The sequence below is a fragment of the Odocoileus virginianus genome, chromosome 6 (assembly GCF_023699985.2).
Source record: "Odocoileus virginianus isolate 20LAN1187 ecotype Illinois chromosome 6, Ovbor_1.2, whole genome shotgun sequence".
Lineage (NCBI taxonomy): Eukaryota > Metazoa > Chordata > Mammalia > Artiodactyla > Cervidae > Odocoileus > Odocoileus virginianus.
The window spans coordinates 24,924,618-24,951,270 of NC_069679.1; the positions used below are offsets into that span (position 1 = coordinate 24,924,618).

At 43.5% G+C, this 26,653-nt stretch overlaps 2 protein-coding genes across 8 annotated transcripts in view; one reads left to right on the forward strand and one right to left on the reverse strand.

Annotated features, from left to right (window-relative positions):
* Positions 1–815: 815 nt before the first annotated feature.
* Positions 816–16,627, forward strand: THBS1 (thrombospondin 1). Of its 2 annotated transcripts, none has more exons than XM_020898499.2 (22): positions 816–975; positions 1,532–1,627; positions 1,972–2,531; positions 3,456–3,531; positions 3,817–4,016; positions 4,132–4,254; positions 5,258–5,351; positions 6,761–6,937; positions 7,251–7,427; positions 7,722–7,895; positions 8,127–8,254; positions 8,358–8,510; positions 8,926–9,144; positions 9,604–9,711; positions 10,277–10,436; positions 10,587–10,705; positions 12,313–12,547; positions 12,732–12,959; positions 13,129–13,400; positions 13,811–13,908; positions 14,010–14,149; positions 14,530–16,627. In XM_020898499.2, the coding sequence occupies exons 2-22, from the start codon at positions 1,561–1,563 to the stop codon at positions 14,535–14,537; spliced, it is 3,516 nt and encodes a 1,171-aa protein (XP_020754158.2). In that variant the 5' UTR covers positions 816–975; positions 1,532–1,560; the 3' UTR covers positions 14,538–16,627. The 2 variants fall into 2 exon arrangements, with proteins under 2 accessions (XP_020754158.2, XP_020754159.2); XM_020898500.2 differs by having other exon boundaries at positions 6,764–6,937.
* The window catches only part of FSIP1 (fibrous sheath interacting protein 1), a 222,348-nt gene continuing 211,762 nt past the window's right edge, over positions 16,068–26,653 (reverse strand). For all 6 annotated transcript variants that reach the window (XM_070468987.1, XM_070468986.1, XM_070468988.1 and 3 more), the window contains one exon: positions 16,068–19,207. In XM_070468987.1, coding sequence (XP_070325088.1) covers positions 19,161–19,207 — 47 coding nt within the window. In that variant the 3' untranslated portion in view covers positions 16,068–19,160. The remainder of the gene's footprint in view (positions 19,208–26,653) is intronic.

The window sequence follows — 26,653 nt, forward strand, 5'->3', positions numbered from 1 at the left end:
CATTCCTGACTAGAAAGAAGCAGTCCGCTCGCGTCCCCTTGATCAGAATTCGCACATCGCCCCCAAGCGGCCAGCCGTGGAAGCGCCGCAGCAATTGGGAGATGGCACTTTGGCGGGGACTCGGGCGGCAAGCCCCTGCGGAAAGGCTGCCCCGACGCGCGTGGGAAGCCGAGCCCGGTGACCACACTGCTGGCCAGTGCGACACCCACTCACGTCCACTGGGGGGCAGGCGGAAGGCAGGCGTGGGGCGAGGGAAGGGGCGCGGCGCTAAGCGGGTCCCGTGGTCCCCACCCCACCTGAATGGATGGACGAGGGTCAACAAGTACCCAAGAGGGAACTCCTTCAGCTACTGATCCCATTTCAGCTACTTGGTCCCATTTACCCCGTTGGGCTTAATTTTTTCTGTACAAACGGGTTCTCTCCCCAAGTGTCCACCCTTCAGCCGTCGCGCAGGCATTCAAGGGGAGTTTGCCTGAAAGCCTCTCTAAGGGTCTTGGTTCGGGTGGCTAGGGCCCCGTCGGCTCGGGATGCGCGCACTGGGCTTGGGGCCGCTCGGCGCCAGAGTGCTGAGCCCGTGAGCGCCAAGGCCGCGTGGGCGGGCACCTATTTTTCTGAGAAGTTCCAGTGCTCCTAGGCCCCGACCCCCGCCGCCCCCCTTCACCTTCTAGCTGGAAAGTTGTGCGCCAGGCAGCGGGGGGCGGAGAGAGGAACCCAGACTGGCCCCCCTCCCGCTTCCTGCCCCGCGGCCTCCCATTGGTCAGAGGAAACCCCAGGAATGTGAGCGCCCCTTTAAAAGCGCGCGGCTCCTCGCTTCGCCAGCCACTGCACTCGGGCCGGCCGCTGAGAGCCCATCCTGGCGAGCTCTCCCAGCCGCAGCCTCCGAATCCACGGCCTCCACCCCGCGCCTCTCCAGCTCTCCATCCCGTTGCGGCGCCTTTGTCGCCGGCCCCGGCCGCTGCATCCGCGTCCGCACAGGTAAGGAGTCCCGGGCGGCCGCCGCGGAAGAGCGCTGCCCTGGCCAGCCACCTGGAGCTCCCAGGCTTCAGCGCCTCCGGGACCCCGGATCTCAATACTTCCTGCCTTCCCCGTGCTGTCGCTCCCAGCCTCTGGGGCTCTTCTTGTGGAAGGGCTCCAGAGCCATCCTCTCCAGCCTTGGGGTTCACAGTGTAACCCACCAGGACACCCCAAGAGTTTCTTCTTTTCCCCAAGTCCTACCAGTCCTCTAGAAAAGGACTGTGCCTCCCTGCGCCCCTAAACTACATCTCCTGGTTCAGTGTTTACCCTTAACTTCTCAAGCCCCTCCCCAGTGGCTGGTCTTGCCCCCACCACCTCTTTTAAATCGGTAATCTCCCCTCAACTCTTATTACTTTCTTCCTGATGCTTTCTCCAAAGTAAATACGGTTGCCCTTCCTTCCAGCAAATGTGGGCCCAAAGGGGGATCCCCAGGGCCCCAGCCCCAAGGCCAGCCAGGTTATGCCCACACTCCCTGCTTGGCAGCCTCTGACCCCGCGCTCTGTGCTCCGTGCTGCAGGCTCCTTGCTGGGCACAGAGAGCTCCGCCATGGGGCTGGCCTGGGGACTCGCTGTCCTGCTCCTGTTGCACGTCTGCGGCTCCAACCGCATTCCAGGTGAGTCTGCATAATACCTTGTGTGGGGGAGGAACGAGGAGGAGGTCGGGTTACCCCGGGTGCGGTCCCCCCACCCCGTGCGCTCCTCTCAGCCGCTTCTCCCCTGAGCCCTGACCAGACCTCAGGATGCCGGTTCCCTGTGACTGGGCCGTTTATTTAGCTCCCCTGAGCCCTGACCAGACCTCAGGATGCCGGTTCCCTGTGACTGGGCCGTTTATTTCGCTCTTCCAGTGGCTGTCAAGGGCTTTCATTCCAGCCCTCGGCCTCACCCCCGCCCCCCAGAGCTGAGCCTCCACCCCACACCAAACCCAGGGGGCTCACCGTGTCCTGCTCTTGTCTAACAGAGTCTGGGGGAGACAACAGTGTGTTTGACATCTTTGAACTCACCGGAGCTGCCCGCAAGGGCTCTGGGCGCCGACTGGTGAAGGGTCCTGACCCTTCTAGCCCAGCTTTCCGCATCGAGGATGCCAACCTGATCCCCCCTGTGCCTGACAAGAAGTTCCAAGACCTAGTGGATGCTGTGCGGGCGGAGAAAGGTTTCCTCCTCCTGGCCTCCCTGAGGCAAATGAAGAAGACCCGAGGCACGCTGCTGGCCGTGGAGCGGAAAGACCACTCTGGCCAGCTCTTCAGCGTGGTCTCCAACGGCAAGGCGGGCACCCTGGACCTGAGCCTGACCGTGCAGGGGAAGCAGCACGTGGTGTCGGTGGAAGAAGCACTCCTGGCGACTGGCCAGTGGAAGAGCATCACCCTGTTTGTGCAGGAGGACAGGGCCCAGCTGTACATCGACTGTGAGAAGATGGAGAATGCGGAGCTGGATGTCCCCATCCAGAGCATCTTCACCAGGGACCTGGCCAGCATCGCCAGACTCCGCATTGCCAAAGGAGGTGTCAATGACAATTTCCAGGTGAGGCCGCTTTGATTCCTGATCCATGGGGTTGACTGCTAGGCAGCTTATGACCAGGAGGGTGATAACAGGAGAGGCAGGGGTTCCAGTATAGGAAATATTGCCTGTGCACTAAAGCAGTGGTTCTCACACAGTAGGGAGCATCAGAATCACCTGGAGAGCTTACTAAAATGTATACTGCTGCATCCCACCCCTCGAGTTTTGGATTCAGTAGGTCTGGGATGGGGCCTACTAATTTACATTTGTAACCGGTTCCAAGGTTAAGTTGGTGCTGGTGTTCTAGGGATCAGACATTGAAAACCTCTAAAGGAAACAATGGTTTTCCTGTAACTGCCCATTCAAACTTTACTCTTTATGCTCTTCTCAAGAAAATAATTTCAAATGTATTGCACCAATTATAATATTGCTTGAAGTGCATGCTTTTTATGAGCAGGATAAATACCACTTTGTTATTTGCTTCCTCATGGGGATGTAACGATCCCAAAGAAAAGATTAAAATAGTGGCTATTTGCTACTGTAGTGTCTTCCTTGCTTAAACCTCTAGATCTTTGGGTCTATGGCTTTGAAACTCCCACATTTAACTGTTTGACACTGGAGAGTGTCATTGTATCCTCCGGTCTCAATATCAGATTCCATTTCCTGTATCCCCAAGTAGGCCGATTACTGAATTCTTTGTAAAAGACTGCAGACTTGGCAGAAGATACAATTAAGAGTTTTGAAGTTATTTTGCAATGCCTGTGAATTTGGCAATTCACCAACAATTATTCAGTGTGTTATTTTGACACGGTGATCTTGAAAGGGAGTTCTTTTCAAATTTTAGAACATCTGTTGTGTGCTCCTTCTGGCATAAACAGTCCCCCCCTCCCACTGACCCCCCCGGCCCCCACTAACACTCTACAAACAGTGTGTATCCTCTGCTCACAGGGGGTGCTGCAGAATGTAAGGTTCGTCTTTGGAACCACACCAGAAGACATCCTCAGGAACAAAGGCTGCTCCAGCTGTAAGCATCCCTCTGTTTTTAGGGCACATGGGAAAGTGAGGGCATTCCACCCAAAATAAGCTGAGAAACTTAAGCAATGGTGATTGTGCATAAATTACCCCAGGTAACATAGTTACCTTTATATAAAGGTGACCTCAGTTTTCCACACTCAACGGTCCCCTCCTTTTGCATCCCTCACCCAAAATGAAATGTCTTTGACAGTTAGGATGCCTCGGGGCCGGCTGGTGGGAGCATCTACTTGAAGATATTCTACTTTCCTCACCGCGTGCCTTTGTTCCTTGGCAGCTACCAGCGTCTTTCTCACCCTTGACAACAACGTGGTGAATGGGTCCAGCCCTGCCATCCGCACCGACTACATTGGCCACAAGACAAAAGACCTGCAGGCCATCTGTGGCATCTCATGTGACGAGCTGTCCAGCATGGTCCTGGAGCTCAGGGGTCTACGCACCATTGTGACCACGCTGCAGGACAGTATCCGCAAAGTGGTCAGTGGCCTCCGCCCCCCGCCTATTAGCAGGAGCCCCTGCCTGTGTGTCCCCGGTGATGCTAAGGCTAGATGAAAGTGAGGCTCGATGCTAATAACCTTTCTCCTGCTTTTAGACCGAAGAGAACAAAGAGCTGGCCAACGAGCTGAGGAGGCCCCCACTCTGCTACCACAACGGGGTCCAGTACAGGACGGGAGACGAGTGGACAGTGGACAGCTGCACCGAGTGTCGCTGCCAGGTGAGGCTCTCGGCAGACAAGCACGGATTGATGGCACTCTCTGAAGAAAGACCCAGGTGGCTGCGGAGGCTCTTTCCATGTTCCGTGGCTGGATACCCAAGTGGTGTCTTTCTCTTAAGATGCAGTTATGACATCTATAAAACTCATTTAAATGCTCAGAGGTTTTCAAAGTCTTAATTATACCCCAGGCTAAGGATAATATCTAAAAGAATATATCTATTTAAATATCTCGGTAACTTACCTGCTTTAGTTCAAGAGCTAAGTGTTGAATATCAGGTAAGTAAAACCAAGTTGGAACTTTTTCCCCCCGACCTGATTCATATTCAGCTATGACATGGAGATTCTTTAATACAGTACTGATTGCTGTTCAAATCACTTAGCCCAACATTGTTAGAAACTATCCACTTACCTCAGATGGTACTGCGTGCAGCGTATGTGTCCTTCTGGCTCACCCCCTAACCATCAGGGGTAGACGGGTTTGGGGGGTGTTACCTGGCTCATTGAGCAAAGTCAAGCTTAAATACAAATCATGGATTGCCACCTTTACTAAATTCCCATTCTTGTCCAATATTATATAAAGTCATATTTATATATGAGAAAGTAAGATGCTCATTGATCTTCTTTTCCCCATAAAGATGTAATTTAAAAATTTTAAAGTCCTGGCTGAGTTTCAGGAGTTTGATTTTAGATACAGAGTAACAGATCTGACTCATGATATTAGGTGGTTCCAACTGCATAAATTCATGCTGTTCTGTGCATGAAGAAGTGACTAAGTGGCAATTGAGAAGAATTCTAGAGGGTTGAAGTAACAAATAGCCAGCACCAGAACTGTCTCTACAGTACTGGTGGCTGCCAAAAGACAGGCAGATCTTTTATTAAAATCATTCCACCGGAGCATTTATAGCCCAGACGACATTTCCACTTGTAATTGAAACGTTTCCGTATGTAAGCTTCTGCTTGCAATATGCTTAGTACTCATTTCTCCTTCACTGTTGCCCTGCAGAACTCGGTTACCATCTGCAAAAAAGTGTCCTGTCCCATCATGCCCTGCTCCAACGCCACAGTTCCTGATGGAGAATGCTGCCCACGATGCTGGCGTAAGTCCCTAAAATTGTATAACCATGCTTCAGTGACTGGATCAATTGTAAATAATGCTAGAATACCCGTCCCATCTCTGTCACATGTTTTCATTCAGTTTCTTGGGGCAGCATCTGGCTAACTGATGGCTTGTCTGCTATAGAGAGCCAAAAAAATGCCATTATGACTAAACTTAATTACCCACCCTGGATTATGGTGTAGACAATAACCTTAGTATAGTTTATTGAATATAATTCTGTCCTCTGAGAAAAGAAGAGATGAATTGGTAGCAGCAATAGCTTTAAGTTGACTGGATTTAGAATCTGACCTATGGCCTAGAGTCAGGAAAAATCTGCTCACCAGAGAAATTGATGGACTTAACTGGGCCTGAAAGTTCTACCCATTTTATCAACAGGCATAGGAGACCTGAGAAAAAATAGTAGTTTGAGTCTCAGGGCTCCATAAGAAATTGTATTGTTTCATGGTACCCAGTCCCTGGGTTTTGCTGCCAGTACAATCACTTTGCTGAGACACTGTAGTAAGTACAAGTCACAGAAATGATTTATCACAACTAAGATGCATAAAACAGGAAAGTAGCACTCACCCTTCATGTCCACAGCCCCACACCCCCCGTTTCCTACACACACGGATCACAGCTCAGAAGAATCGGTTCCCTTCAGAGATGTCAGTGACATTGGAACTGTCATAATCATTTGTACACTGCTTTCTGTCCAGCATTCACTTCAGATGTGGATTAAAGGGAACAAGGCTAGCTAGGGGCTAGAGGAGTGCTGAATTTTGAGTTAGGAATTACTAGGAAAACTTCCAACTGATGGCAAGAGAAAACAAGTTCTCTGTCTCCTGTCGGATACAGGACGTGATTGTAGTCATGGCGCCTGAGCAGATGGTAAACAAACACACTTCCCTCTTATGAAAATATGTGCAGAAAAGGCCCCAAATGCTAGGGTGAGAGGAGCAACCCGCTAACTGACCTCATGACTGATCCAGGGCCAGAGCCAACAGCAGCTCCGCTGCCTTCAGATTCATCTGCCAAACACGTGGGTCTCTGGCTCTCCTGAAAGTCAGAAGTGACTCCTATAAGTTGCCTAAAACCCAAGTATTCTTGGAAGCCTGGGGCTGGAAATGCCTACCAAGACATCTTAAGTCATAAAAGGGAAACTCATTTGAAATGCAGACTGGAGGAAGGAGGCGAGGATGACTAGAAACATATGTGGGGGAAAGGTTCAGCTGTACCGACCCAGGCAAAGCATGCAATTACCCCAAAGCTGTGCACAGAATGACCACTTGGCCATTGGCCTAACAAATATATTGCTTTTCACTCTCTGGCATGGGAAGAAAGTCCTGAGCAGAGCAGCCCAAAGAGTAGCTTGTTTTCATGATAACACACTAAATGCACGCATTTGCTCAGCAGCCAGCGACTCTGCAGACGATGGCTGGTCCCCATGGTCTGAGTGGACCTCTTGCTCTGTGACCTGTGGCAATGGAATCCAGCAGCGTGGCCGCTCCTGCGACAGCCTCAACAACAGATGCGAGGGCTCCTCTGTGCAGACGCGGACCTGCCACATCCAGGAGTGTGACAAGAGATGTAAGTGTGGCCACTTGGGGATATGGAAACCTGACTTGTCCTTGTTGTCACCAACAGCAACTCCAGAGCACAGAGGTTGAGGTCACAGGTTCTAGGCTCTGATCTAATCCCAGTTCTCTGCCTTATCTGTGCACCCTTGAGCACAGCTTACCCTCTCTGAGGCTCTTTCCTTATCTGTAAATTGGGGGTAAAAATAGTTTAAAGATTTTTAGTTTGGTGAGTTTGAAGATTTGGTTTAGAGGATGCATTTAAAGTGTTAACGTCGAGCTTGGCTTGTGGGAAGCACCATATAACCATCAGGTTTGTCCTTTAGTTAAACAGGATGGCGGCTGGAGCCACTGGTCCCCCTGGTCGTCTTGTTCTGTAACATGTGGAGACGGTGTGATCACAAGGATCCGGCTCTGCAACTCTCCCAGCCCCCAGATGAATGGGAAGCCATGTGAGGGCAAAGCCCGGGAGACCAAAGCCTGCCAGAAAGACGCCTGCCCCAGTAAGTGCATGCATCATCCGGCATGATGCTGGCAGCTCCACCCCGCTGGCTGCCTGGCATCCATGGGTCACGGATCGGGGAAGTCTGCTTCCTAGAGAAAGAAACAGAGGCACAGTCCTGCCGGGCACAGTAGCTTCTTCTAACGACAGATAGAACCATTTTCAGACTCTTTTCCCAGACATCCTTACCATGTGTCAGGGTCATGGAGGTTTCTTGAACACAGGAGAGTCTCCTGTGAAGGTAAAGTGTTTGAAAACTGGTCTTAGCTTTGGCCTGTGGTTCATTTTCTTACAGTCAATGGAGGCTGGGGACCCTGGTCACCATGGGACATCTGTTCTGTCACCTGTGGAGGAGGGGTACAGAAACGTAGCCGGCTCTGCAACAACCCCACACCCCAGTTTGGAGGCAAGGACTGCATTGGTGATGTGACAGAAAACCAGATCTGCAACAAGCAGGACTGTCCCATTGGTAAGCCACGCAGCCCAGGCAGCCCAGGACAAAACCACTTAATGGCATGCTCAGCATTCATGGGGGTTCAGTTTGGATGGCCCTGAGTGGTTTGATTAAAATGCCAGATGGACAGCATAATCTCAAAAGTCAGCAGTTACACAGACCCTACAATATCACACCCCCATTTAAGTGAGCAGAGTGGCAGTAACAGCAGCTGAGTCCCACGTTTGCCTGTCACTCTTATCTCAGACGGATGCCTGTCCAATCCCTGCTTTGCTGGTGTCCAGTGTACCAGCTACCCGGATGGCAGCTGGAAGTGTGGTGCCTGTCCCCCAGGCTACAGTGGAGATGGCGTCGCGTGCAAAGATGTTGATGAGGTGAGCAGCTGGGAGCTACCAGACCTGGGAAAGCACCTCATCTGCCTTGGTCATTTCTTGTGACAGTGTTCTCTAAACATGAACAAACCTGTTTCTTCCACAGTGCAAAGAAGTCCCTGATGCCTGCTTCAACCACAATGGAGAGCACAGGTGTGAGAACACAGACCCTGGCTACAACTGCCTGCCCTGCCCACCGCGCTTCACTGGCTCTCAGCCCTTCGGCCGGGGCGTGGAACACGCCACCGCCAACAAACAGGTAGAGCAGAGGGGACTAGTAGATGGGAGTGAGGGAGGGTGTCCTTGGCTGAGCTAGCCATGAAAGGGGGAATGTCATCTCACACCCTTCAAGGAAAATGAGGAACGGGGTGAGTGTCAATCCAGCTTTTAGAAACAGTACTAGAAAATGAATTGTTCATCCAGCAGAGAAAATTGGTCCATCACATTTGACCATGCTGGAGTAAGTTGTGAGCAGATGGACTTGTAAGTGCCAGGGTGATGTGCAAGTTCAAGGAAAACACACATAAAGCCATGTCAGCCTATAACCTGGCATCGACATTCCCAGGGGAGAATGGGGAGGACTTGCACTCTTCCTGTGGATCTCTGTCTAGAGGCAGTGGGGAGCTGGGGACCCTCCAAGGCTTTGCCTTAACGTCAGTATGTTGTACCCTCAGGTATGCAAGCCCCGAAACCCCTGCACAGACGGGACACACGACTGCAACAAGAATGCCAAGTGCAACTACCTGGGCCACTACAGCGACCCCATGTACCGCTGCGAGTGCAAGCCTGGCTACGCCGGCAACGGCATCATCTGTGGGGAGGACACAGACTTGGATGGCTGGCCCAACGAGGACCTGGTGTGCGTCGCCAATGCAACTTACCACTGCAAAAAGGTAGCCCTGCCCTCACCTGCCTCCTGAAAACCCTTATCAGGGGAATGAGCTGAGCAATTTTAAATGCTTAAACTTTGGGAATGGAACTGAAAGATTAAATCATCCAAAGGCAGAGGAACACTAATTCTTATTAAATCACTTGGTGCCAAGAACATGTATGGGGCAGGCCCTCTGGGCAGTTGTGTTCCACAGTCGATTATGTTGTCCAAGAAAAGTTCACTTCTCTACCAAAAGCCAGCAGAGCATGACCCGTGTTCCCAGTATATATAAAGCTTAGAGCATTTATACAAAGTATTTATGTGTGTGTATCTTCCAAGCAAACTTTTTTGTCTTCCCATTGAAAATACTTGCTGTCACAGAGCAGCATTCAGTTCTGTCTGCAGTGTCTCGGTGCATGCTCTAGTTCATGAGCTGAGCAAAAGGCTTGCAAACTGCAGCTGCACTGTCTTCTCTTTCCAGGATAATTGCCCCAACCTTCCCAACTCAGGGCAGGAAGACTATGACAAGGATGGAATCGGTGATGCCTGTGATGATGATGATGACAATGACAAGATTCCAGATGACAGGGTAAAATTGTTTTCCATTCCTCTTTCAGCTTTTGTGTTCAGCAACAGCCTGTAACCCTTAAGATTCAACAAAATTACTGATATCTAGTCATCAGAAATTATTCATTGTGATTCTGTAGTTTTCAGATAGAGGTGTTGCCAAGAGAATTTTTAGAGGGTTTTGTTTTTCATCACAGCCTGCCCTTCCCCTAGTTGGAACAAAAAGTTACACTGTGTGAACAAATGACACTTTGCTCCCCATATTGGTTTCAAATGTCTTCTCTAGGTCACAGTAAGGTTTTCCCTGCATGCACTGAGAGTGGAGATGAGTTTCCATTTACATCTCACTGACTCATAACCAACAGAAATTCATTTTTCATTCATTATGTCCTGGCTTTTAACTTTTGCAGTGATCAGTTTACAGGGGAATTAGTATATCCACGAAGTAGAAAATGCTTGTTGCAGATTTTCACATATATATATTTTATATATATATATATATTTTCACATATATATATATTATGCATGCGATTTGAGGCTAGTTTCATGGATCAAGTTGTACAATGTTCTGCTTCTTCTCTTGGCAGGACAACTGTCCATTCCATTACAACCCAGCTCAGTACGACTATGACAGAGATGACGTGGGAGACCGCTGTGACAACTGCCCCTACAACCACAACCCAGACCAGGCTGACACAGATAACAATGGGGAAGGAGACGCCTGCGCAGCTGACATTGATGGGGACGGTAAGGCGCTCCCTGATTCCAGCTAGCCCGTAGGCAGCTGTGACGGCATTCAGCTCTCAGCCTTGAACAGCGCTGGCTGTTAGTGTGCAGTCTGGTTGAAACAGCTGAGGCTGAAGATTCCAGCTCTTACCTGTCCCGTGTTCTCTGCAGGTATCCTCAATGAACGGGACAACTGCCAGTATGTCTACAATGTGGACCAGAAAGACACTGACATGGATGGGGTTGGTGATCAGTGTGACAACTGCCCCCTGGAACACAATCCAGACCAGGTAGGTAGATTCCTTTCATAATCTTTCAGTAAACTGTTAGAATATCCCTTTCTAAGCCTCTTTAAAAAAAATAGAAGAGTTTAAGTTCAAACACTTTCATTACCATGGCTATCAGTGATTTCATAGCCAATTACAACATTTTCATGTGAACCGTTTGCCTGACCTAAGCTCTTTGCAGAGTTCCATAGGTCTTTAGCATGACAATCTTGTAACTTCAATCTTATCCTCTATAAGAAGCCCACATGATTTGCTCAATGGAATCTACCATTGTTAAGATAAATTATACAAAGCAGAAATCTGCTACTGACAACTGTACAGGAATATTAATCATGTTTGAAACTAAGAGATGGAAGAAAATATCCCTAAGCAAGATACACAGCCATTTTCATGGCTCATGATATAATCTGACTGCAAGAAAATCAAACTAAAAATACTTCTCCAAACTGGAGAAATCCCTGTTTCTTTGTCATTCTTTAAGTGTTTTGGCATTGCAAACAGATAATTCTGTACCATTGCTGGGGCGTGCTGCAAACAGACATAGCCAGAACAAGTTCCATGTCTGAAGGTGTTTCTTTTCTGGTGTAATTGTTCATCATTATTTTCTCAGTGTGAAAATTAAGGCCTTTTTCCCCCTAAAAGCCATTACTCTGGAAATTTAGAAACCACCTTTTTGTAAATGCAAATATTTTTAAAAGATTCAAGAAATGATAAATACAGATAATTTGTGGAGAAATCCAGAAACTCTCCTAATATTTGCTCTTATGACTTTCTCTAAAACAAAAAGCACCAGGATGAATTGCTTTGGGGTAATAGGGGAAAGCATGAATGATTTGGGATAGCATTCTTGATCAAATGCCATTGAGAGTCATCTGTTTTGAATTTGAGTCTTACTGTAAATTAAACCTCAATGCCATTTAACCTCCCTGGATAAGGTGTTGGTTCTTCAGATAGTAATAAAGTCTATAACAATTAAAGAATCATGTAAAAATCTTAATGGCAAAGAGCATAAATACTGGCAAGCAAAATTGCAATTTGTGTATAAATAATCTGTAGGCATTCCATATGTACTGAATAATGCAAAAAAGGTACTCTGATAAATATGGTTTTGAAAAAAATTAGAATTTTGGCTTTACCTGAGCCAACACTGGACAATCCTTATGGGCTAGATATGTAAAACCAAATACCTAAAAGAGAAGAAAATGATTTATCCCACTGTATGAAAAGCAGTGCCGTGTTGCCATGATTTAATGACCTGGAGTAGAAGTTGACGTGTCAACAATTTCCTAATTGAAAATTTGAATAGAACATAAATTGTACCCAGAGCATTCAATTCATCATTAAGATATAAGTAGTTAATATGGCATTCTGTCCTTAGTGATGAAATGATGCTTTCTATTTAATTTTATTTAGAAAGTTTTCTATTTTAAAAGAACTCTCAAATATCCCTTTAAAAACTGTCTAATACAAAGAAGGATCGAGAATAAAACATGTAAGATTTGTTAATATAGATGTGAAACCTCACTGGTCTTATCAGACACTGAAGAATCTCCGTAAGTTTTCTTTAGCATCAGTGATTCACGTTCCAATTTACCTTCTGTCTCTTTCAGCTTGACTCTGACTCAGACCGCATTGGAGATACCTGTGACAACAATCAGGATATTGATGAAGACGGCCACCAGAACAACCTGGACAACTGTCCCTACGTGCCCAATGCCAACCAGGCTGACCATGACAAGGATGGCAAAGGAGATGCCTGCGACCATGATGATGACAACGATGGCATTCCTGATGACCGGGACAACTGCAGGCTGGTGCCCAATCCTGACCAGAAGGACTCTGATGGTGAGTCACTGGAGCCGCTTTTAAAGAGAGTAACTGAAACCATGGCTGGATTGAGGAAATAAAAACAAAGCTGAATACATTTGAGGATGAAGAGACTAAATGTTAACTTTGATAAGACAGTGAATTTCTGGCACCAGTAATGGTATTTTGGAATTTCACTGAACTCTTCCCTTTTTGCCCTTAGGTGATGGTCGAGGTGATGCTTGCAAAGATGATTTTGACCAGGACAAGGTGCCAGATATTGATGACATCTGTCCCGAAAATGTTGATATCAGTGAGACTGATTTCCGCCGATTCCAGATGATTCCTCTAGATCCCAAAGGGACATCCCAGAACGACCCTAACTGGGTTGTACGCCATCAGGGTAAAGAACTCGTCCAGACTGTCAACTGTGACCCTGGACTTGCTGTAGGTGAGTAGAGAGTTCTTCAAACGAAAGGCCAGTGTGTACAGGGGGAAAGAAGCAAATGTAAAAGCAGGCAGTTGCATGTGTCCCCATGAGTGCTAAAAATGGCTGCGAACGTGACAGAGAACCCCCGGAAGGCTGCAGGTTTTAACCTGGGTGTGGCCTCCTCTTCCAGGTTATGACGAATTTAATGCTGTGGACTTCAGCGGCACCTTCTTCATCAACACTGAGAGGGATGACGACTATGCCGGCTTTGTGTTTGGCTACCAGTCCAGCAGCCGCTTCTATGTTGTGATGTGGAAGCAAGTTACTCAATCCTACTGGGACACCAACCCCACGAGGGCTCAGGGATACTCTGGACTTTCTGTGAAGGTTGTGAACTCCACCACGGGGCCTGGCGAGCACCTGCGGAATGCGCTGTGGCACACAGGAAACACCCCTGGCCAGGTGAGAACAACGCCCTGCAGGAGGGGAAGGGATGCTCTGTTTGGCCAAGCCTCCCACCAGGGAGTCTAGACATCAAGTTCCCAGAATCACCAACTGTAGCATTAAGCTCCGCATTGTAAAAACCATCCTAGCATCTGAGAGGGTAGCTCACTTCAGATCAAAAGGCTAAAACTGTTTTAGCCTCTTCAAACAAACAAAAATGTCAACGTCCCTTCTCTTTGCTGATATGTACATTCACGGTTACATAGCCAATGATAAAGCCCTTGGGAAAAAATCCTACATTGCAGCCCTCTAATTTAGGTCAACTCAGTACCTTTCAGTTGCCATTTCAAGTACCATTCCATTTCATGGAATCTAACATAAATCTCATAATGAAGCTGTTTCAACCCTTGCTTTTCCTTTTCCTCCAGGTGCGCACACTGTGGCATGACCCTCGTCACATTGGCTGGAAAGATTTCACCGCCTACAGATGGCGTCTGAGCCACAGGCCAAAGACAGGTTTCATCAGGTAAGACTGCTCTGATTAAACGTCCCTGAAGTCATACTGACACGCAAGGAGAAGATCAAAAGTAAGGGTGGCGCACTAATGTGGTTTCCTTTTCCCCGCAGAGTGGTGATGTATGAAGGGAAGAAGATCATGGCTGACTCAGGACCCATCTATGACAAAACCTATGCTGGTGGCAGGCTAGGCTTGTTCGTCTTCTCTCAAGAAATGGTGTTCTTCTCCGACCTGAAATATGAATGCAGAGGTAGGAGCAAAATGACAGTGAATATACAGGTGGAATCCCTAGAGTATCAAGAATGCCAGTCATGCAAGAGGCTGATTTAAAGGCTATGTAAGACACAGGGTTATTTCTATCTTGCTGTTAAAGGCACAGTGATAAAAATGAAATAATGAAAGCCTTAGAAAGCAGAGCATAAGTTCTGAAAGGTTATGCTATATCAAACGCCCAGCAACAATGTTCAAACACATTAATTGTAATTTTATAAACTGCCAATCATAAAATATATTTTTGCCATTATAAAAGTAGAGCTGTGCCAAGGTTGTTAATGTATTAGTGGATATTAAGATGACAGTGCCTCAGTGAATTAGTTTATGTATTTATGTGTTTATATATTTATTTCACAGATTCCTAATCATCAAACTGTTGATCAAAAGACTGATCATAACCAATGCTGGTATTGCACCTTCTGGAACCATGGGCTTTAGAAAACCCCCAGGATTGCTCCTTGCTGCCTGCCTTTGCTCTCTGCTTGCATGAGTGTGGACTCCTAGAACATGTGACTTGCATCAAGAAAATGCAATTTTCCAAATCAGACCCTGCATTCAGCCTCTGACTGAGAAGAATCTTCCAGGGAGACAAACAATGAATTTGGTTGGCTTTTGCAAAAGCAAAAGCATCCACATGCTTTGGTTGGAAGGTGCCTGTCCCACTCTGCTTTTGTCAGAGCAGAATGCGACTGTGAGGCCAGCTCTGAGCAGTGGACTCCAAAATGTTTTCAGGCATGTGAGAGAAGGGAGGACTCACTAGAATTGACAAAACCAGCCCTGACCTACTCCCTCTGGAATGGGGGGTGGGGGGCCAAAGCCCAAAGGGGAGGATGCATACCCAAGAGACGATTGTATGAAGAAAATATGGAGGAACTGTTACATTTTTGGTACTAAATCATTTTCAGGGGATTGAAAGACTATTGCTGGATTTCATGATGCTGACCGGTGTTAGCTGATTAACCCACATAAATAGGCACTTAAATAGGAGTGGGGAAGGAAGGAAAAGACTGGCTTCTGGACTTCCTCCCAGATTTCCACCCCTTAACACATTACCTGTAGTGACCAGAATAGGGAGTCGGAGTTAAACCAACACAAGGCAGTGCTGGCTGCCACAGCTTGGTTCTATTGAAATTGTCAGTTGTGTTCCAGATGTAGCTTCTGCAGATGTAGCAGGAAAATAGGAAAACCTACCATCTCAGTGAGCACCAGGCTGCCTCTTAAGGGATAGGCAGCCCGTGCTTGTATTTTTATGGTTAGAAAGGCACAAAATTATCAACTAAGACATTCCTTTTCTCTCTTTTTTCCTGAGTATCATGGAGTTTTCCAGTTGTCTCTTTTGGACTGTAGTTTTTGGTGTTTTAAACAAACACTTTACAATGTAAACTATTTATTTTTTACTTATTCTGGGGGATCTGTCTGAAAGACTATTCATGGAACAGGAAGAAGCGTAAGGACTATCCATATCATCTTTGCTACAAGTCATTATGACTGTAAGATTGTAAATACAGATTATTTATTAACTCTGTTCTACCTGGAATCTAGGTTTCATATGGAAAGTGTTTGACAGCAGGTAGTTGAGATTGATCAGCAAATCTTTCACAGGAATGGCACAAGGAAACCAGCATAGCAAGCTGCTCTTCACTTTGTGCTTAGACCGAATGATTTGGAATTATTCTTTTTTCCTTTTTTTTTCCGAAGTGGAATTACTTGGTTGTCCATTTGCAAGTGTTCTTAGTTTGCAAAGAAAGCCAAGAGGCCATTAATACTGTCTTATCCCATCCCTTGTGCCTATTTCCAGGGAGATGAAAAGTATCTACATTTATTATTTTTGCCTTTTTCCAAAAGAAAAAAATGACAAAGGTGAAACTTGTATACAAATATTACCTCATTTGTTGTGTGACTGAGTAAAGAATTTTGGGATCAAACAGAAAGAGTTTAAGTGTCTAACAAACTTAAAGCTACTGTAGTACCTAAAAAAAAAAAAAAAATCAATGTTGTACATAGTATAAAAATTCTTTGCAGAAAAGTATTCCCAATAAGGAAATAGCATTGAAATGTTAAATACATTTTCTGAAAGTTGTTTTTTTCTATCATCTTGTATACCATTGCTTTATTTTTATAAATTATTTTCTCATTGCCTTTGGAATAGATATCTCAGATTGTGTAGATATGCTATTTAAATAATTTATCAGGAAATACTGCCTGTAGAGTTAGTATTTCTATTTTTATAAAATGTTTGCACACTGAATTGAAGAATTGTTTGTTTTTTTGTTTTGTTGATTTGTTTTTTGCTTGTTACCCTCCTCCCTGTTTTTACTATTTGCCAATACTTTTCTAGGAATGTGCTTTTTTGTACACATTTTTATCCATTTTACATTCTAAAGCAGTGTAAGTTGTATATTACTGTTTCTTATGTACAAGGAACAACAATAAATCATATGGAAATTTATATTTATACTTACTGTATCCATGTTTGTTTGTTTTCTGGCCTTATGTTATGAGGTATGAGTAAATTCTATCCTTAAACCAATAGAGCACACACAAGAAGAAATCACAGTAATAGTAACATTCACAGTTCCTATACAATTTAAGAAGACTGAATTGCTTAAATGACAAATTTGCTGCATTTGTGGGATAAAAGAACAAAACAAATTAGCCTGCCATACTAAAAACAAGCGATGAGAAATGACCACTCCCACAAGATGTGGGACTCAAAAGGATATAGGTTTATATTTTACTAATGTCACTAAATGTCATTTACTGAATCCTTTTCAAAGCCCAGTTCTGTTCCTGAAAACAAAAAGGAAAACAGGAGTGAAGCACATACAGCTACATCTTCTGACCCATGAATGAGGACACTAGGCAGGCAACAATTGCATGCTGTGAAGAAGCCTTAGAAACATTAATGAAGGGTGAATTGTCCTTGAAAAGTTGGGTCAAATTCTATAGATACCACATTTTGGAGAATGACTATGCCTTTGGTCAGAAAGATGAGTTAAGCGAGGTAGAATTGGGAATAAATCCTAAAATTAATAAATAAATACACACACACACACATAAAATATCCACTTATTTTGTGAAGAGAAGACCAAAGTCTTAGAATAAGCAGAACCTGAGCTTCAGGTGCAGTAACCATGAATGTAGAATACCGGCCAGTTTTTAGTTTTAAAAGAATTTTTAAAAACTTTAGAATAAAAAATTCTATGAGTAGATTAAAGGTCTCACAAAAAGGACAGGCGGAGTGGGACAGAATCTTTTTTCCCCTCACTGACTTTTCTCTCTCATTCTAGAAACATATGTGAGTATGAATTGCATAGTCATATATGAGCATAAATTGCCAAATCACATTATGGCATCTAGGTGAAGAGTCAGGAACTGGAAGTTGTTGGTTATAAACTTTGGAAAACTGATTTGAAAGAAATATTCTTTGACATGACATCATTCATTCTCAGAGGAGCTCCGCATGTGAAGTCTTGGGAGAGAATTCTAATTCACTTTTAAGGAACAGAACAAAAGTAACTGATAGTGTCAGGATGGGACAGAAGAAACTGGGAACTGGAGCTTTCTTACCAGACCTGCTCCATATGCACTCCAAGACCAACCTTTGAAGCAGGCTGCACTGAAATAAAGGACTTGTTAAAAATTAAAACTAGGCCATCAGGGTGATAGCTCTCTCCTTCTATAGGAGTTTATTGTCATGTGTTTCAGAGCTGGACTGAAGGGCAATAAACTCTAGGTCCTATGGGAATTTACAATAAAGGTGGTGCCAGTAGTTTTCTTGAGGAGTCATAAGTAGAAAAACCTCAAATTTTAAGATCCTAAATTTATTCCTGAAATAAGTTAGCTCTTGCTCTTTCATACTTTTTATCTGCCTTTTCTGGGGGCAAACTCTCAGGTCTAGAGAGAAACTTAATAACACTGCTTTTTAAAGAACACTTTCTTTCTTATCAAGGTAATCTTTCATTTAATTTGGAGCCTTCATGTTGAGTATATTATACAAATTCAGCTTGCCAGTTCCTTGTTAGAGGTAGGTACCTTCAGTTTACATGCTATGGAAGGGTCTCCTTCCTTGCAAGGGTAAAATTACTTACTTAATCATACCCTCTGTTAAACTTTTGTAACATAAAGGTCCACTATGCAACAAATACCATTTGGAGAAATATACTATAAAGCCATAGACTATCTCCTCGCCATCTATCTCCCTCTCTCTCTCCCTCTCTCTCTCCTCTCTCTCTCTCTCTCTCACACACACACACACACACACACATATCAATCAAACACCAGAAGCACATGGGTTTGGAAAAGACATAAAAGGTTCTCATAAATTCAGGTTACTGACTTGTAACTAATAAACCCTCTCTCTTAAAATAGTAGCACAGCTCTTTTAAAACCAGCTGATCTTTATTTGCTGAAGTCTAAGAGGGAAACTCTGAAAGAAGATAACAAACTAAATGTCATATATGAAATAATTTGTCAAACTTCTGCGTATGAAAAGTACCACTAATAAGATAGCAAGGATAGCCTAACATTGTTTTGTTGGGAAAATTCATTTCTCTTCACAGCAAGCTATACTTTACTTAACAGGCATTACAGAGGAGGAAAGAAGGGAAATCAGGGCAAAACTACAAGTTATGGTCAACAAACTTGTCTAAATACCAATAAAGTAGTAATGTGTAATATCAAATACAAAACTATCATAAAACTTCAACTAGTTTTACCATAGCACACATACATAAAATGTTGGTTTCTATAATGCAATAGAAAACAACTTTCCTGGGAATTTCAATGAGGAAAAACCAGTGAACAATTTACCACAAGTCTCAAAAATATCAAAAAAATATGATCCAGAAAGAGAGAATCTAAACATAAAAATCGTCATTTGAGGAATGGTCTCTATAATGCATTCAGTGAATTAAAAGAATTTAGAAAAAATATGGTTTAACTTAATTTACCAACTCTCTTAGAAGCACAACCGAGCAAGTCAGCGTTTAAGATTCTTTACATTCTTCTGTCATATCTTCAGTCTCCTGTTCATCTGCACATTAAAAAGAATAACCAAATTTGTCAGGTATCTGTGCATAATTAAGAAAAATTATCAGCCTATGTTTTATAAACATTAAATCCTTTTACACATAAGACGACTCACATTCTCATTTTATATTTATTATACAATCACCACTGTGCAACAATTTATTTAATATTAAATTTAATATTTGTTGAATATTAAAATCAATATTCAAAGTACCCAAAATCACTGCAGACAGTGACTGCAGTCATGAAATTAAAAGACACTTGCTCCTTGGAAGAAAAGTTATGACCAACCTAGACAGCATGTTAAAAAGCAGAGACATACTTTGCCAACAAAGGTCCATCTACTCAAAGCTATGGTTTCTCCAGTAGTCATGTGTGGATGTGACAGCTGGACCATAAAGAAGGCTGAATGCCAAAGAATTGATGCTTTTGAACTGTGGTGCTGGAGAAGACTCTTGAGAGTCCTTTGGACAACAAGGAGATCTAACCAGTCCATCCTAAAGGAAATCAGCCCTGAATATTCATTGGAAGGACTGATGCTGAAGCTGAAGCTCCAATACTTTGGCCACCTGGTGCAAAGAGCTGACTCACTGGAAAAGACCGTGAAGTTAGGAAAGACTGAAGGCAGGAGAAGGGGATGACAGAGGATGAGATGGTTGTATGGCATCACTGACTCAAAGAACATGAAGGACCAGGAAGCCTGGTGTGCTTCAGTCCATGGGGTCGCAAAGAGTTGGACACAACTGAGTGACTGAACTGAACTGCACAGTCACCACAAGCTGTATACAAAATTTACAAGAAAAAGTGAAAGATAAGGGGCTTGCCTTCATTGAGCTTACAGCTATGGGATAGCTTTTTGGGTTTTGAACTAAAATAGTTATTAATTTGGAGACAGGCATCAAAATTATTATTATCATTATTATTTGCTTTGTACTAAGATTCCAGGAAGCCGGGTGAAACAAAAATGTGAGAGATAGGGTAAATAAGAACTGATCACCTTTCATTTCTTCAATGTTAGAAACAAATTGTGACACTAACCGAAGTGGAATGTAAATATTCTTCTAATCTAAGTTAAGAAGCTTTTCATATAAGGCAGAATTGACAATAGCACCAAATAAAAGACAATAAAAGAGAATCAGGAGAAACTGGAACGCTCAAACACTGCAGATGGGAATGTAAATGAGGCAGCTGACTTGGGAAACACCTGACAGTTGCTTGAAAGGTTACCATAGAGCCAGCAATTCTACTCCTAGGTATATCCCCTGGAGAAATAAGAACATGTTTGAGCTCAATCCCTCAGTCATGTCTGACTCTTTGTGACCCCATGGACTATAACCTGCCAGGTTCCTCTGTCCGTGGGATTTTTCAAGCAAGAATACTAGAGTGGGTTGCCATTTCCTCCTCTAGGGGATCTTCCCAACCTAGGGATTGAACCCACAATCTGCTGCACCTCCTGCATTGCAGGCAGACTTTTTTTTCTTTTAACTGATGGCTGAGCCATCACAGGAGCCCCAAATGAAAATATATATCTACCCAAAAATCTGCACACCAAGATTAATAGCAGAATTACATATAACAGCCAAAAAGTAGAAACAACTCAAATGTCCATCAGATAATGAACGGATAAAGAAAATGTGGTAAATTCACACAAAAGAATACTATTCAATAATAAAAGAGTAAAGTACTAATACAGGCCACAACATGAATGAATCTTGAAAACATTATAATAAGTAAGGGGTCAGACACAAAAGGCCACATATTGTATGATCCCATTTATCATATAAATCATATAAACTTTATTTATCATATTTATCATATAAACTTCATAAATTTCCAGACTAGGCAAATTCATAGAGTCATAAAGTAGGTTAGTGATCACCTAGGACTGGGGGGTTGGGAGAAAATGGGCAGTGACTGTGAGTGGGTACAGTATTTTTCTCTAGGATTAGGAAAATATTGTAAAATTGATAGTGGTGATGAATGCAAAATTCTGTGAACATTCTAAAACCTGCTGAATTGTATGGTATTGTTGAAAGGTTACCCCAAAAAGGTTATATCCATATCCTAATCCCTGATACCTATGAAAGTCATCTCACTTGGGAAAAGCATCTTTACAGATATAATTAAGGATCTTGAGACAAGAGCATCCTAGATTATACAGTTGGGACCCATATTGATGAACAAATGTCCTTATAAGAGAAAAGCAGAGGGAGATTTGAAACATGTGCAGGGAGAGAATGACAATGTGAAGACAGAGTCAGAAACTGGAGTGATATGGCCACAAAGCAAAGAAGTCAAAGAATGTCAACAGCCTGAGAAAGTGTAAGAAGCAAAGAAGCATCCTTCCACAGAGCCTCCAGGCAGAGTGTGGCCTTCCCGACATCTTGACTTCAGACTTCGGCCTCCAGAACTATGAGACGATAAATTTTTGTTGTGATCATGTGTCGTGGCAACTGTAGAAACTAACACAGGTGTTTAGAGTAGATGTCGAGAAAGCTGTTATTTTAAAAATCAATCTAATATTTAACAACAGATGATTTGGAGTTTCAGAGCACAATGAGAAACGTAGTGACATTGCCAATACATGGAGAAGAAATATTAGCATGGAGAGGAAGGTGGGATGTGTGAGAAGTGCACCTCAGTATCTCACGTGTGAGATGAGGAATAAGACCTCGGCACCACATCTTCATAAGTGCTAGTCCTATCTGGAGTGCTCTCCTTCTCACCCACCCAGTAAGTGACCACTCATCCTCGGAAGCTCAACTCAAATGCCGCCTCCTCATCTCCCCAGTCGTTCATCATCCCTCTAGTGTTGCCAAATACTTTGTCCAGAAGCTCTTAAACTCAGCCCCATATGCTGAGATTGTCTGCTTAAGTGCCTGCCTTCATCAATATCCTATGAAATAATTCAGAGCAGTGATCATGCCCTACTCGCCTGATAACCTAGGAACAGCATCCTTAATGAATGAATACGATGGAACCCTGGAACAGTGGTCTTAGTCATAACTAAACAACAGAATCACCCGGACCCCATCCTCAGAAACTGGCTTTAAAAAACACAGATGCCCAGAGCCAACCCCTAGAAATGGATATAATTCTGGAATGGAAACAAGGTATTGACCTGTTGTTAAATATCACCTAATGATTCTTTTGTGCAGTCAGAGATAAAAAGCACTGTCTAAGGGATGGATTCAGTATAGCTTTACATGCCAGGCAGACCTGAGGCAGATGCCAAAGAGAGAGGTCTGAAAATCAAAAGTATACAAAGTACAGATGATCCCATACCAGCTAGGTATGTCTCCAAATAAAATACTAGCCATGAAAAAGCAGTAGAGAACTAAAGAGGAGGACTTGCTTGCTCTCAGTGGTGAAGAGGAAGGTTACACACAAGAAGGAAAAGTGAGATGAGTGGGGAGGTAAGAGGACAGTCTGGAGAAGGTAGTGTCTTCATTAAAATGAGAAGGAAAAGGCAGTGTCTTCATTACAATAAAATTGAAGAGGATAAAGCAGGGCTTGAGCAGACAGGAAAAGAAGATACCTTCTGATAATATTTTCACCATCACCACATAGGCTGCTATTTTTTTATAATCCTAAAATAGAGTGACTAGTAAACCATCTAATTCAGATCTTCTCACACCTCAGTGTGCATACACCTGCTGGGGGGCATCTCGTTAAAATGCAGAACCTGATACAGTAGGTCTGGGACTCAGCAGCTCTAACAAGCTCCCAAGGGATGCCAATAAATCTAGTCTACAGTCATGATCTTCAGTAACTCTTTCATGTTTTCATTTTATTCAATTTGAATGACACAGTGGAATCAGAAGTTCGCAATACTTGATAAAGTGATAAGTTCATTACAGTTAAATATCAAACCTCTCCAACATGCCTTTGTTCACTCTATACTACTAAATAAAACAGTAGACAAAAGTGTTATTTTATTATAGAGAAAATAATCAGGGGGAAAATATTTCTATGAAGTCTACCCTAAGAAGAACTGAATTAGGGAACTATAGTCAATATTTTTTAATAAATTATAATGAAAAATAATTTCAAAAATAATATATGTATATATGTATAACTGAATCACCTTGCTATGCACCTGAAACACTGTAAATCAACTATACTTCAACAAACTACATATTTAGAAAAAAAATTAGTTGAGAGTAACTTGAAAAAATAAATTCATCAAATACAAATTTACTATATACTAAGGTCTTACATAAAACAGGAATTAACACTGGGAATTTCTAATATGCCAACTCTGATATTTTGATTAAAGAAACTCTGGAGGGTTAGCTTACTAAGAGCATCTGAGAAGCAATTAGTAGACTTGGAAAAGTAATTTCACATGATAACTAGGAGGCCTGAAGGCACACACTATTTGAGAGAAAGAGAACTCCATCAAAGCAATGATGAGTTAAACATTACCCTACGAGCAGGATAAAATATGTTTAGTGGAAAAAAATCAGCTAGCAGTGGTAGTATTTTCAGAATCTCACTGTTCCGCTGCAAACCAGTAAGACATGCATATACACATTGTTGTATATATAGTACAACTGTCTCAAAACAATCTATTTCCCTTCAGACTGTTCAGGTGGTAGAAGCAAGGATATACATTCACTCACACCTCCTTCAAACCAACGAAACATCTTCCCCAAACCCACTCTACCTGTACCCAGGCTCAATTGAGCAAGTTGCAATGAGATCCTTTGATGGGCAGAATTTCGAGAGGAAATGTATTTGGACTATAAAGTTGTCATTATTTATCTTCGTCACCTCCACCATAGTTTGGCCCCAGGTAAATAACAGGGAGGGAACACAGCTCCACCCATCAACAGAAAATTGCATTAAAGATTTACTGAGCATGGCCCCGCCCATCAGAACAAGATCCAGTTTCCCCCTCAGTCAGTCTCTCCCATTAGGAAGCTTCCATAAGCCTCTTATCCTTCTTCATCAGAGGGCAGACAGACTGAAAACCACAATCACAGAAAACTAACCAATCTCATCATGTGGACCACAGCCTTGTCTAATTCAATGAAACTATGAGCCATGCCTTGTAGGGCCACCCAAGACTGATGGGTGGGTCATGGTGGAGAGTTGGTCCACTGGAAAAGGGAATGGCAAACCACTTCAGTTTTCTTGCCTTGAGAACCCCATGAACAGTATGAAAAGGCAAAAAGATAGGGCACTGAAAGATGAACTCCCCAGGTTGGTAGGTGACCAATATGCTACTGGAGATCAGTGGAGAAATAACTGCATAAAGAATAAAGCGAGAGAACCAAAGCAAAACACCCAGTTGTAGATGTGACTGGTGATAGAAGTATAGTCCAATGCTGTAAAGAGCAATATTGCATAGGAACATGGAATGTTAGGTCCATGAATCAAGACAAATTGGAAGTGCTCAAACAGGAGATGGCAAGAGTGAACATCAACATTTTGGGAATCAGTAAACTAAAATGGGATGGAATGGGTGAATTTAACTCAGATGACTATTATATCTACTACTGTAGGCAAGAATCCCTTAGAAGAAATGGAGTAGCCATCATAGTCAACAAAAGAATCCGAAATGCAGTACTTGGATGCAATCTCAAAAATGACAGAATGATCTCTGTTCATTTCCAAAGCAAACCATTCAATATCACAGTAATCCAAGCCTATGCCTGGACCAGCAAGGTTGAAGAAGCTGAAGTGGAATGGTTCTATGAATACCTACAAGACCTTCTAGAACTAACACCCAGAAAAGATGTCTTTTTCACTATAGGGGACTGGAATGCAAAAGTAGGAAGTCAAAAAACATCTGGAGTAACAGGCAAATTTGGCCTTGGAATGCAGAATGAAGCAGGTCAAAGGCTAATAGAGTTTTGCCAAGAGAACACACTGGTCATAGCAAACACCCTCTTCCAACAACACAAGAGAAGACTCTACACATGGACATCACCAGATAGTCAATACCGAAATCAGATTGATTATATTTTTTGCAGCCAGCGATGGAGAAGCTCCATACAGTCAGCAAGAACAAGACTTGGAGCTGACTGTGCTTCAGATCATGAACTCCTTACTGCCAAATTCAGACTTAAATTGAAGAAAGTAGGGAAAAGCACTAGACCATTCAGGTATGACCTAAATCAAATCCCTTATGATTATACAGTGGAACGTCTTACAAATAGCTGTGAAATGAAGAGAAGTGAAAAGCAAAGGAAAAAAGGAAAGATATTCCCATTTGAATGCAGAGTTCCAAAGAATAGCCAGGAGAGATAAGAAAGCCTTCCTCAGTGATCAATGCAAAGAAATAGAGGAAAACAACAGAATGGGAAAGACCAGAGATCTCTTCAGGAAAATTAGAGATACCAAGGGAACATTTCATGCAAAAATGGGCTCAATAAAGGACAGAAATGGTATGGACCTAACAGAAGCTGAAGATATAAGAAGAGGTGGCAAGAATACACAGAAGAACTGTACAAAAAAGATCTTCACGACCTAGATAATCACCATGGTGTGATCACTCACTTAAAGTCAGACATACTGGAATGTGAAGTCAAGTGGGCCTTAGAAAGCATCACTACAAACAAAGCTAGTGGATGTGATGGAATTCCAGTTGAGCTATTTCAAATTCTGAAAGATGATGCTGTGAAAGTGCTGCTCTCAATATGCCAGCAAATTTGGAAGATTCAGCAGTGGCCACAGGACTGGAAAAGGTCAGTTTTCATTCCAGTCCCAAAGAAAGGCAATCCCAAAGATTGCTCAAACTACCACACAATTGCACTCATCTCACACGCTAGTAAAGTAATGCTCAAAATTCTCCAAGCCAGGCTTCAGCAATACATGAACCAGAACTTCCAGATGTTCAAGATGGTTTTAGAAAAGGCAGAGGAACCAGAGATCAAATTGCCAACATCTGCTGGATCATTGAAAAAGCTAGCGAGTTCCAGAAAAACATCTATTTCTGCTTTATTGACTATGCCAAAGCCTTTGACTGTGTGGATCACAATAAACTGTGGAAAATTCTGAAAGAGATGGGCATACCAGATCACCTGACCTGCCTCTTGAGAATCCTGTATGCAGGTCAGGAAGCAACAGTTAGAACTGGACATGGAACAACAGACTGGCTCCAAATAGGACAAGGAGTACGTCAAGGCTGTATATTGTCACCCTGCTTATTTAATGTATATGCAGAGTACATCATGAGAAACGCTGGGCTGGAAGAAGCACAAGCTGGAATCAAGGTTGCCGGGAGAAATATCAATAACCTCAGATAAGCAGAAAGTGAAGAGGAACTAAAAAGCCTCCTGATGAAAGTGAAAGAGGAGACTGAAAACGTTGGCTTAAAGCTTAACATTCAGAAAACTAAGATCATGGCATCTGGTCCCATTACCTCATGGGAAATAGATGGGGAGACAGTGGAAACAGTGTCAGACTTTATTTTGGGGGGCTCCAAAATCACTGCAGATGG